The sequence below is a fragment of the Bufo bufo genome, chromosome 1 (assembly GCF_905171765.1).
Source record: "Bufo bufo chromosome 1, aBufBuf1.1, whole genome shotgun sequence".
Lineage (NCBI taxonomy): Eukaryota > Metazoa > Chordata > Amphibia > Anura > Bufonidae > Bufo > Bufo bufo.
In genome coordinates this window covers 77609154-77622909 of record NC_053389.1, presented here as the reverse complement: position 1 = coordinate 77622909, position 13756 = coordinate 77609154, and the positions used below count along the sequence as shown (strand labels likewise).

Sequence of the window (13756 nt, the reverse complement as noted above, 5' to 3'; positions counted from 1 at the left end):
CCCCAAAGTCCACAAGGTGCTCCTTCAATTCTAGTAAAATGTACTAGTAACATTAAGTACATTAAGAGAACTTTAGAAAAACTGGCTTAGTTGCCCATAGTAACCAATCAGATTTCACCTTACATTTTTCAGAGTTTCTTTGGAAAATGAAAGGATTTATCTGACTGGTTGCTATGGGCAACTAAACCAGTTTTTCTTTACACCTGTTTTGATAAATCCCCCAATGAGTCATGAAAAAACAATCTCAGAATTGGTTGGATACGTAAAAGCATTCCAAAGTTATTACAACATAAAGTGACACGTCAGATGTTAAAAATGTGGCTTTGTCCTTAAGGGGTTAAATATTTCATCAATCTACATGTCGGTGCACTTTTGGCCTCAGGAGCCATGTGTTCACAATGTCACATATAAATTTGCTCTACTGTTTTTGTTTTTTAACACTTGAGATTTATCAAATTGGTGTTAGGGAAAACTGGACTAGTTGTCCATAGCAACCAATCAGATTCCACCTTTCATTTTGCCAAAGGAGCTCTGAAAAATGAAAGGTGGAATCTGATTGGTTGCTATGGGCAACTAAGCCAGATTAGTATTATACTGGTTTTTATAAATCTAGCCCAATAGATTTGCTCAGCCCACGGTGCGCTGTCTGCATTTTTTGCAGCCCCATTGAAATGAATGGGTCCGCATCTAATCCGCGCAAAATAACGATCAGAGGTGGGAAGAAAATATGGTTGTGTGCAAGAAAACGCAAAATCGCTGGAAAATTCCACTAAAAAACTGCATGTGAACCCACTCTTAGGGGCTATTCACATGACTGTATTTTTAGTGTGTGTCTGATCCACATTTTTGTGGATTGCACGCGGACCCATCATTCTAGTGAGGCCTCATGCACACGACCGTTGTTTTGTTCCGCATCCGAGCCGCAGTACTTGCGGCTCGGATGCAGACCCATTCACTTCAATGGGGCCGCAAAAGATGCGGACAGCACTCCGTGTGTTTTCCGCATCCGTTGCTCCGTTCCGTGGTCCACAAAAAAAATATAACCTGTCCTATTCTTGTCCATTTTGCGGACAAGAATAGGCAGTTATATTAATGGCTGACCGCGCCATTCCGTAAATTGCGGAACGCACACGAACCCCATCCCTGTTTTGCGGATCCGCAATTTGCGGACCGCAAAACACACAACGGTCGTGTGCATGAGGCCTTCGGCTCCGTGTTTCATCTGTGAAGATGTCTGAGTTTTTTCCGTGCGTTCGTTTTTATTCTCGTTTGTTTTTATCCATATTCCATGGACACTGCTCAGCTGAAAATGTATTACCAGACAATCTATCAGTGAAAAATGGGCCAAACACATAGGTGCGACACGGATGCCATTTGTGTTGTGTCCGTGTTTTTTCATGGACCTATTGACAATAAGGCCTCATGCAGACCAATTCACTTCAATGGGGTCGCAAAAGATGCAGACAACACACTGCGTGCAATCCACACATCCGTTCCGTGATGTCCGCAAAATTATATAAAATGTCCTATTCTTGTCTGTTTTACAGACAAGGATAGGGCTGGTCTATAAGGGGGGTGGCCGCAAAATTCGCAATGCACACGGCCGGTATCCGTATTTGCTGGTGTGTGATCAGAAAAATTCAAATCAGTGGGAAAATGCGGATAGCGCGTGTCAATGAAAAATGGAAACGTGAACGAGGTCTTACAATGGGATGTGCAAAAAGTGTGGGATGCCCACAGGCCGCATCTGTATTTTGCGGACCACAAAACGGATACGTTCGTGTGAATGCACCCTTATTAGGGCTCATGCACATGGCCGTTGCCGTTTTTGTGGTCAGCAAATTGCGGATTTGTAAAATACGGATACCGGCCGTGTGCAATCTGCGGAACGGAACATCCGGCTCATAATAGAACAGTCCTATCCTTGTCCGTAAGGCGTCATGCACACGGCCGTGACCGTATTGAGGCCCACAAAGAGCGGGTCCGCAATATACAGGCACCGCCCATGTGCACTCCGCATCACGGACCCATTCTGCAATCCGAAAGGTATGTTGCGGAACGGAGGTACGGAACCCCACAGAAGCACTACGGAGTGCTTCCGTGGGGTTTCTGTCCGTGCTTGACTTTTTTGCGGTGCGGACGGATCACGGACCCATTCAAGTTGAATAGGTCTGGATCCGTCAGCATAATCTGCACAGATTGGGGACCTCAACGGCCGCGTGCATGAGGCCTAAAAATGAGGGAAGCGAGCTTCGGGTGCTACATCCGAAGCAGCTTAGCTAGACAATTTGTTATAATACTGTATGGTGATTCGTCTCCGTACAGTATTAGAATGTATGGGCTCTGATGAGCTGAAGTTAGTTATTCACAAAGTCGCGCAAGACTATACTGATTTTAGTGAAAAGCCACTTCAAAACTTGGAACCGAAGTGGTACTTTGCAACCGAAGCCGAGTTCGATTCCAAGGTTTTTCACTGTAATAATCAATTAACAAAGTTATTCAACGAAGTCACGCGTGACTTCGTGAGTAAATTACTTCGGCTCATCGGAGCCCATACATTCTAATGCTGTACGGAGACGAATCTCCGTGCAGTATTATAACAATTTTTTTTAGCAAAGTGGCTTCGGATGTAGCATCCGAAGTCGCTTTGCTCATCTCTAATGACATACCGCCCAACTTTTGAAAATCGCAAATAGGGACAATATATGCCGACGCGCATCATGGCAGTAGTTTTCATACTAGGCCACGCCTCTAACTCCGCCAGAGCATAATTACGGAGTCCGTCTGAACTGCAGCAGCCGGGGACCGGTGAGGTGAGTGTAAGTTCCTTTATGTTTTTACAGCATGTGGAGCCCCTGGGACAATTTTTTTTCTTGCGCTTCCATATTCATTTAAATATTAGCACATAAATCATCAGATTATAGATATTTTAAGGTCCAAATCGCATAAAATAATGAAGTTCTGGTGTAATATACAGGTAGAAACCATCCAGACACTTTAGTAAGGAGCAATTTATTAATGCACATTTAACCATTAATTTCCCAGGTCAAAAAGAGGGAGATTTTAAGGATCAAAGAGGGACAGAGGGACTTGGGTCAAAAAGGGGGACTGTCCCTCCAAAAGAGGGACACTTGGGAGGCATGCCTAATGAGGACAAGAATACGCCGTGTTCTATGGCGAAACGGCCATGCAGACACAGAACGCACATGGAGTAATTTCCTTTTTTTTAAAATTTATTTATGTGGCCCCATTGAAGTGATTGGTTCTCCAAAAACACGGAAAAAAATACACTCGTGTGCATGTGCCCTTAGGGGTTTATTCAGATGGTGCAGTCAGTTTATGCCTTTTAGGCCAAATGCACACGGCCGTGAGCGGTCCGTGGTATCCCGGCCTGGCATCCTGCTGACAGCAGGAGCGCACGGCGTCATTGGTATAGCAACCAGGCCGGGATACCACCGACCGCTCACGCCCGTGTGCATTCGGCCTTAGGCCAGGTCTACACGACGACATGTGCCGCATTCGAGATGGATTTTTCCGCGACTGTCGCGTCGCAGCATGTCGCAGTGCGACACCATGACTATCATTATAAAAATTGTCGCTCGACATGTCGCAGTGTAGTTGTGCCCTATCTGTCGCGCGACAATGTCGTCGTGTAGACCTAGCCTTAGCGCGAAACCGACACCAGTTTTTTGTGGAAACAGGACACAACTGCGACATTTTGAGGCGGTTTCACGATGAACAAACCTTCAAAGCGCTCGGGCTATTTGCTAGTTGTATTATTCACACAGTATACGCTTTATTGTGCCGTGTATGTAACACACAGAGCCCTAAATACAAGTTTATTTCTCTGAGGTGCTAGTAATGAGCTGCGGCAGCGTCTCGTCAGTGAGTGTGACCTCTGTGTGGTAACCGGCTCCATGCCTCCACACACACACAGTCACACACGCACGCTCTCTCTCTCTCCCGCTCTAGCCTTGATTGACAGCTTGTGCAGAAGGGCTCTTGACGTCAGCGCTGGCTCCGGTTGCTAGGGGCAACCCATTTGGCAAGCGAGCTGTGAAGAAGGTAAAAAAAAAAAACGAGAAGCAGAAGCCCCGCCCAGGAGACCTCCTGCAGCTCTGACGTCAATGGACATCAGCCTGCCTGAGAACATGATGCCTTGTGCAAGCAGCAGAGCCTGGTAGAGAGGCGCACACTGGCTTCCTGCACAGCTGCCTCCACTCCCAGCTCCTCCATGCACAATGCCTGCTGCAGCAAGTTCTCTAAAGTGACTTTCCAGGGGACCTGCTACCAGCTGGGCTTCTCCCCCTGTCACCCTGGAGGTGCAATGAACCCCTTCCCTTCTGGATAAACCCAAACTACAGGACAATGACAACTCCAAGGTCTGTGCACGTTCCTCCAGGGATTTGGCTCCTGGACGCCTGAAGTAGTTGCTGTTTTTTTGTCCCCCCCCCCCCACCTCTGGACAATGCCTTCTGATCACTAACTGGAATTTGCCTCCTGGTATCGCCCACCCCCCTATACCTGCAGACCACCCCCCTATACTCCTGCCCGCCATGGACAACTGGCTGTGATGGGGACAGTGTGTGGTTGGCATCTCCTGCCTGCGCTCGTCCTGGGGGTGTGATCGTGCCAGTTGATGTCTTTTGCCCCTTTGTCGCTCGCCTCCTTCTCCTTGGCCCGGGTCCCAGCATGGTCATGGCGGATTGTCAGAGGCATGTACAGAGGGGTCCTGTCCGGGTCGGATTCTATGACATAGAACGCACTTTAGGGAAAGGGAATTTCGCCGTGGTGAAGCTGGCAAGGCACCGAATTACCAAAACCGAGGCAAGTAACCCCATTATCTGGTCACCCAGAGCTACAGGTGGCAGGAACGTCTTTGTCTATGGTGGGGGGCGGCGGTGGTGGTGGGTTCTTTAACGTTGTGTCTCAGTTTTCTTAAATGTCCAACCATATGGATCTCTGGTCTTCACGATCACCGCGGATTTAGGCGCTTACTATAGAAAATACCAAAAAGACAGTTACTATACCGTCCGAGCTCCTGCCACCCCCTCAGCCATAGGATCTAGGGCATGGATATAGCGCCGACGTATTCCGCAGCGCCGTACAGAGAGTATACATATAATCACGTGTTGGAGACAATGGGGGCAGATATACCAGTGCTGTTAGACGAGTGGTCCGTACCCGTGCCACAGTCATGATGGTGGGGCACAATATGGGCATGTTGTATTCTTTATGCCACCTCTTAGACCAGTATGCCGGTAAGGCGGCACCCCCATTACTAGATACTGTTGGGAAAGCGTCCGGCGAGATACAGAGATTTGCTCACTTTGGCGCAAATTGCTAACAAATTTGTGTAAATTGATTGGCGCCAAAATGATGCCCAACTGACAGCGAAATTCTGGCGCAACAACGGTAAATGGAGGGTGGCAGAAATCCTATGGTAATCAAAGGAGATCCGTGTGAACCTATAGATGATGCCCTGGTCAGATGTGAACCCATGGCTGCAGTGCTGTACGGCAAAAGTGCCACAATGTAGCCCAAACATCAGCCGCCGTCACCCGTATAGAAGATATATACCCCCTGACATTCTCACTGTAATGTCGCCTGTGCCGGAGGGATCAGTAGGGTCTTTGTGGTGCCGCTCTTGGAGGGGGAGCACCGGCTCAGCAGAGCGGTCTAAGATGTGTTAACGCATTTCATTATGCCTTATTTACCAATTTCTAGGTCACCGTGTGTCTGTGACATGCCGATGCCCAGCGCTCCATTCAGAATTGTGTCCTCGCCGGAGAAAAAGTGCCATAAAATGTGCCGCTCTGTGCAGTGTCAGCCCCGGGGCATGCAGCAGCGGGTAGTGCTGGGTGCATACATGGCATCGCCTCATTTTTGGTTTCTTTTTCACCCCAGCGTACCCCAAACATTTAGACGGCCCGAATGCATGAGGAAAAACAGGGTAGTTGTGCGTGTGTGTGTGCGTGTATGTATGTATGTATGTATGTATGTATGTATGTATGTATGTGTGTGTATGACACTATTAGATTTCTATTGCAGTGTTCAGTATTTGCCACTTTTCATTTCTTTTTGTTTAGTCCTATATTTCCAGTTACTGAACTGCAGACAGTCCTATTCCACTGATCACAAATTTACTACCTACCTCGTATCTATCTACTTACCTCGTATCTATCTATCTACTTACCTCGTATCTATCTATCTACTTACCTCGTATCTATCTATCTACTTACCTCGTATCTATCTATCTACTTACCTCGTATCTATCTATCTACTTACCTCGTATCTATCTATCTACTTACCTCGTATCTATCTATCTACTTACCTCGTATCTATCTATCTACTTACCTCGTATCTATCTATCTACTTACCTCGTATCTATCTATCTACTTACCTCGTATCTATCTATCTACTTACCTCGTATCTATCATCATTTTCGTAATTATTATTTTCTATATTTGATCCCAGTCCTCACAGTCGTTCCACAGTATGTAAGATAAATAATTACCACATATCACCCTCTTATAGATAACATTTTCTGTGTATGACCGGTGCCCCTAGCCCATCTGGTGCCTGGTCATTTTCATGCCCCCCGTAGACCCCTTCCCTGGTTTCTCGTGGTTGTGTATATACTGCGCATTACTAACTTCTTGATGTCTGTATGGGGGGACGGGGACATTAGCGCGGTGTCGCCCCCGTCCTCCGGCAGGTTGATGCTGTTACCTCCGGTGAGGACCGTAGCGAGGGGCCAAGTCTTTACATTAATTTCCTGTCGGGAGATGAGAAGTGTTGCTTTTTTCACATTGCGCAAGTTTACATGACCCCGCATTCAGGTCACCTCCGTTTTCTTTTTTGGTTGTTCATACATCTTACAGATTTTTGGAAAGACTTTCTGCGTCCGTTGCTTCAGTTTACTAATCCCCTCTTCTGGTTTATATCCGTGTCTGCACTGGAATGTGCACATGTATATGGGATCGCCCACTATTTTATAGAGTTATTATTTTTATTGCATACTTTTGTAAGAACTGGGTCTTAAGATATGGACTGCAGATGCAGCAGAGCCGAATTTGTCATGTAACTCTTTGATGTGGAGTTATTTTGCCTTGTGAGAACTCGCTGAGAGTAGTAGTTCCCGGCTCTGCTACATTTCAAATCCTTGGCTCTGCTACATCATTACTGAATGCAGCACACAAGCAATTCACATTAAAATGAATCTTTTTTATGTTCAGATCGTTGCTTTGTTATTTACATAGCGGTATATTCCGCAGCATTGTACATAGGATGTAGTCACTCACATCAGTCCTTTTTTTCCAGTGGGATTTATTGGGTAACCTGAGGTTTAGCTATTGTCCCAGCTCTCCACAGCATGGCATATAAAGGGTTATCACATAAGCTGCATCCTTTATATTGCAAAATTTTCACCATGTGTCTTATTGGAGGGACTTAAAATCCACCGTAACGTCTCCGCAGAAAGCTGTTGGGGTCAAACATGACAGAATCTGCGACGGAGGCGCCAGTAAAAAAAACGCATTGCATCCGGATGTCTTCCGTTTTTCACACAAGCCCCATTCACTTATATGGAGCCAGAGCTGAGTGGAAAACCGCACAGTATGGAAGAGGCGGCGATCACGCTAATGATGCGTGAAAAACAAAGCTCAGTGTGCACAGACCCATAGAAATGAAGAGGTTAAGGATTCAGTCCGGATGCTACGCGTTCACTGCACGCATCGCATGCGGACGGAAAGCTTGCCCGTGTGAAAGAGGCCTAACTCTGTTCACGCAGAGAATCCAGCAAAGAATCGTTGCCTCATGCACACGACTGTATTTTGTATCTATGTCCGATACACATTTTTTGCGTACTGCACACGGACTTATTCATTTCTATGTATCCGCAAAAAAAAAACGGACTGCACACAGACGTCATCCGTGTGCTTTCCGCATCCATTGCAGTCAATGTGTTCACAGAATAAAAAGGACGTCACAAGGATGTCATCTGTGTTTTGCGGACTGCGTGTATGAGGCCTTCTGCAGTGCCGCCAAAGCATTCAATATTGACCGCCGCACACGTGGATTTCTCCAGATTCTCTGGATCTTTTGATATTATGTAATCTAGATGACAGATATTCAAAGTCTTCCCGATTTTATGTTGAGGAAGGCTTTTCTGAAATTTTCTCACAATTTTTAGATCGTTTTTTTCAGATTGGCGAACCTCTACCCATCCTTGCGTCTTAGGCCCCTTTCACACGGGCGTTGCGGGAACACGCGCGATTTTTCCGTGCGAGTGCAAAACATTGTAATGCGTTTTGCACTCTCGTGAGAAAAATCGCGCATGTTTGGTACCCAAACCCGAACTTCACAGAAGTTCGGCCTTGGGATCGGTGTTCTGTAGATTGTATTATTTCCCCTTATAACATGGTTATAAGGGGAAATAATAGCATTCTGAATACAGAATGCATAGTAAAATAGCGCTGGAGGGGTTAAAAAAAATAATAATTTAACTCACCTTAGTCCACTTGATCGCGCTGCCCGGCTTCTCGTCTGTCTCCTTTGCTGAACAGGACCTGTGGTGACGTCACTCCGGTCATCACATGATCCATCACCATGGTAAAAGATCATGTGATGGATCATGTGATGACCGGAGTGACGTCACCACAGGTCCTGTTCAGCAAAGGAGACAGACGAGAAGCCGGGCAGCGCGATCAAGTGGACTAAGGTGAGTTAAATTATTATTATTTTTTTTAACCCCTCCAGCGCTATTTTACTATGCATTCTGTATTCAGAATGCTATTATTTTCCCTTATAACCATGTTATAAGGGAAAATAATAATGATCGGGTCTCCATCCCGATCGTCTCCTAGCAACCGTGCGTGAAAATCGCACCGCATCCGCAATTGCTTGTGGATGCTTGCGATTTTCACGCAACCCCATTCACTTCTATGGGGCCTGCGTTGCGTGAAAAACGCACAAAGAGGAGCATGCTGCGATTTTCACGCAACGCACAAGTGATGCGTGAAAATCACCGCTCATGTGCACAGCCCCATAGAAATGAATGGGTCCAGATTCAGTGCGGGTGCAATGCGTTCAACTCACGCATCGCATCCGCGCGGAATACTCGCCCGTGTGAAAGGGGCCTTAGGGTATATGCACACGTTCAGGATTCATGTGCGGAGAATCTGCACTGAAATCTGCAGGTGTTCGCAGGCAAATCTGTGCGGTCAATCCGCATCAATTGGTGCAGATTTGCATGTGGATTTGGTGCGGATTTTACTGAGTGAATGAAGAAAATCCGGTCAGGAAAAATCAAATAAACTGACATGCTGTGGATTTTAAAATCTGCACCACAGGTCAAAATCTGCGCGGAAAAAAACTGCATCGTGTGCATTGCAAATTTCAAATTCTCATAGAACACAATGTACATGAACTACGGTGCGTATTTTCCGCACACAAATCCGCTTAGAAAATCTGTGTTCATTTAGCCTTAGAGACTCTGCCCTCTAACATGCGGTTTTTATGTGACTTGGTAGTACATGGCTCCTCCAGCTGTTTTTTATTAATTCCACTCACGCTACTTTCACACTTGCGTTGTTATTCCGGTATTGATATCCGGCAGAGGATCTCCATACCGGAATTAAACGGATCTGTTTTGATTTTGCACACCAGGAGGCATCCGTTCCGTTGTGTGAAATCAAAATGAAAAAAAATGGATCCGTCACTAAATACATTGAAAGTCAATGGGTGACAGATAAGTTTTTTTTTTTTAGGCTTTATAACAAACGTTTTTAAGACCGAACACAAAACCACAGCTTGCAGGTCACAAAACAGAATGGAGCCGGAACGGAAGACATCCTGGTGCATCCACAACGGATCCATGAGGACTAAATGGAAAGGTGTATTTTTTATTTTTTTTCCCCCGGTATTGAGATTCTCTGTCGGATCTCAATACCAGAAAACAACAACGCAAGTGTGAAAGTCGCCTTACTTTTCCAGCCCTTTGTTGCCCCTGTCCCAACTTTTTTGAGATGCGTTGCAGCCATTGGGTTCTAAATGAGTAAATTTTTTTTCATGAAATGGTAAAATTTCTCACTTTCAACATGTGATCTATGATCTATTACTATATGGGTCTGTGAGTTTCGGAAATCATTGCATTCTGTTTTTACTTTACTCTCTTTACATTTTACAACTTTTTGGAATGGGGATTGTATGTCTGGGATACGGTGTATGTCGCCACAGGGCGCCAGGAACATGTTTGGGGAATTTTCAGTGACAGACTCCCTTTCGCCATATGTAATGCAGCGACCGGACAGAGTTAACCCCTGACTATGGCCGTCCGCACCGTCATCTTCTGTGTGCAGGTTCTCGTTATGACTCCATCGACACAATTGGTTCATAGCAATAATGTATATGTCTGTATGTGTGTAGTGTATCTGGTGGTCAGGTTTGATTGCAGTCTGATCTGTGTTAGGCCTCATGCACACGACCGTTGTTTTATTCCGTGTCCGGTGTGCCGTTTTCCGTGATTTTCTGCGTACCCATTGACTTTCAATGGGTCTGTTGAAAACTCGGCTAATGCACCGTTTGTCATCCGCGTCCGTGATCCGTGGTTCCAGTCCGTCAAAAAAATATAACCTGTCCTATTATTTTCGCGGAAAATGGTTTGCGCACCCATTCAAGTCAATGGGACCGTGAAAAAACGCAGAGGCACACAAGATTGTCATCCGCGTCTGCGCGTCCGCGTCTGTTTTTTTCCTATCATTTGCATGGCAAACCTGTCTTAGATTTTTTTTTTTTACTTTCCTTTATGTCTGGAGGTCCTCCAAAAATAAAGGAAGACATACGGAAACGGATCACGGAACAACGGAACCCCATTTTGCGGAACGGAACACAACAACGGTCGTGTGCATGAGGCCTTAGGCTGCGTTCACACGGCTGAATGTATTTTGCGTTTATTTTTAAATTTTTTCTGGCCCATTGTAACAATGTGTATTCTTGTTTGCAAAACGGACGTTTTATCTTTTTTGCAGGACTGTGGAACGGACTTACGGATGTGTGTATCATAGAAATGAATGGGTCGGATCACGTGAATGGGGCGTTAGACTGTGGTGGTGTCCTACAGTAAAACCAGGGTGAGCCCCCCAGCTCCTCATGATGGAGAATAGCCCGGCCTTCTATTATATATATTACTAGGATGGCAGCGACTTCTTCTACAGAAAAAAAAATATCTCTACATTCGAACAAAGAGCTCAGACTGGCGACCAAATCATGAGTTCTCTGGACGTCCATCTAAGTGGGGGAGGGGTGGTCAGGCTGGGATAAGCTAGCTTTACCTGTTTTTGTCATATAGTATATTACGTAGGTACTAGTTTACAGCATGGTATGTGCGCGTCTGTACGGTATGTGCTTGTAACTTCATCCGTATGTTCAGCCCGTAGTATAGCGGGGCAGTATGTATATGTGGTGTCCTGTATAGAGACGCTATAGCTTAGGCTACATGCACACGACCATATGTGTTTTGCGGATCCTCTGTAATAATGCCTATCCTTGAACGCAAACTAGAAAAAGATAGGACCTCCACAATTTTTTTTGCGGGCAACGGAACGGACCTACTGATGCGGATAGCACACGGTGTGCTGTCCGCATTTTTTGTGGACCCATTGAAATGAATGGGTCCGCATCCTATCCGCAAAAAAAACGGAACGGACACGGAAACAAACAACATTCTTGTGCGTGTAGCCTTATGCTGCTGTTCTCACTACATCTGCCACCTTAAGCCTTATTCTCTAGAGTCGCTGAAGTAGTTAAATGCTATCTCTGCGTTGGGCAATCCAGTGTCTCTGGTACCTGACTACCTACGTCATAGCTGTCTTTCACTCTGACGTACGCCACTACAATCCAAGCCCTTTTTGTTCCTCCTTTGCTTGTTTCCTCTGTTAGAGGGTGACGGTTCGTAGAAAAAGTCCCGGTGAACCCTTCAAAGTATGGGCAGCACCCTTACATATGGTGCCAATACTGAGCCCATGGCTTAAAAGGGTTGTCTCCTCCAAGGCATTGGTGGTGTATCACTAGTAAATGCCACCGTTGTCCAATAGGTGCGGGTGCCAGGTGCGGGTCCCACCTCTATCTCCAGAATGGGATCCCTGAAGCGGGCAGGGAGTTGTCACACTCAATTCATTTCTACGGGACTGCCGAAAATAGCTGCGCGCGCGCTCACTTGGCTCTTATCAGAACTCCCATGGAAATTAATGGGGCACATGTACTTTCCTTCACATTCGGGGGCCAGTTCTAGAGATAGGTGCTGGTCTCATAAGTGGGACCCTAACCTATCTGACTTTGATGGCAGTCGTTTTCCTTGCACTTGGCTTTTGGAGTTTGTGATACCTGTCTAGCTGCATTTAAGGGCTCATGTGCACTCCCGTGGTTTTATTCCGCATCCAATTATTTCAATGGGGCCGCAAAAGACACGGACAGCACACGGCATCAATTTGTCTGTTCCACGGCCCTGCAAAAAAATGTCCTATCCTTGTCCATTTTTGCTCTCGGCCGGTATCGGTAGTTTGCGTATACGCAATTTGCTCACTGCAAAAACGGCTACAGCCTTGTGCATAAGCCCTAAACGAACTGTCCCCGAAAACGCATCACACTGGTCCATGGGCTCTGTCTGGTATTGCAGCTCAGCCTTAGGCCTCATTCACACGACCACAGGCTGTCCATGCCCGCGTTGCGGGCCGAAAATTGTGGTCTGCAATGCACAGGCACCGGTCGTGTGAACGCCATATTGCGGCCCGGACCCATTGACACGAATGGGTCCGCGATCCGCAATATACAGAAAAAGATAGGACATGCTTTATCTTTGGCGGTGCGGAGGAACGGACCCAAAAGCCCACGGAAGCTCTTCGTAGTGCTTCCGTGGGCTTCCGACCCGTGCCTCCGCACTACGCCATATGTTGCGGATTGCTGACCCATTGAATCAATGGCTGTTTGCGGTCCGCAATACGGGCACGGAGAGCCCACGGTCGTGTGAATGAACCTTTATTGATTTAAATGGAGTCAGGTTGCTATACCAGACACAGCCCGTGGACAGGAGTGGCGCTGTTTCCAGAAGGAATAAATAATGCACTTTTTTTCTAAGCCTGTAGAATTTCAATCATATCCTATTTATTTTTGTATCAATCCGTGCTCCTCTAATGTGAATGGATGTTGGGTTTCTCGCCTCTGGTGTTTATATGATGGCTGTCCAGATTGAAGATTGCTTGGGGCGCTACGTTTATTTTGCGTTTAGAGGGAAAATTATTAGAAAATACATCAATAGATCAGATTTTATTTTGTCAGGGTTGACAGCGGAGTCTGATAGAGTTGCTGACTAGCTTTTTTTTATGTGCGGGACAGAAGTGTTAAAAGCGACAATAGGTAGGTACGAGTAATGAAGGTAATTATAACCACAGCCAGTATGTTTGGTCTGACCCAGAAAAAAGATACATTCCTTTACATAAAATTGTTGAAATCTTGCAGTTTCCACTCTGGGCACTGAGCCGTGTGCTAGTTTGTCACTTCTTGTTCTATAGACATCACTTCTTAGCAGTCATTTCATTATCATCACAGAGAGGATTACAATGGCCGAAAAACACCTATTTAGAGAGAGTGATAGCTATTGGACTCTTGCACACAAACGTTTATTTTATTTTTTCGTTCCATTTGCGGTCCGTATGCCGAACCATTCATTCCAATATGCATTCCGTTTCCGTATTTCCGT

The 13756-nt window shown here is 46.0% G+C and overlaps 1 protein-coding gene across 1 annotated transcript in view; it reads left to right on the top strand.

The window, feature by feature from the left end:
- The first annotated feature begins 4692 nt into the window (after nucleotides 1-4692).
- The window catches only part of SIK2 (salt inducible kinase 2), a 178722-nt gene continuing 169658 nt past the window's right edge, over nucleotides 4693-13756 (top strand). The window contains exon 1 of the mRNA XM_040426467.1: nucleotides 4693-4827. Within this exon, the coding sequence (XP_040282401.1) occupies nucleotides 4693-4827 (135 nt within the window). The remainder of the gene's footprint in view (nucleotides 4828-13756) is intronic.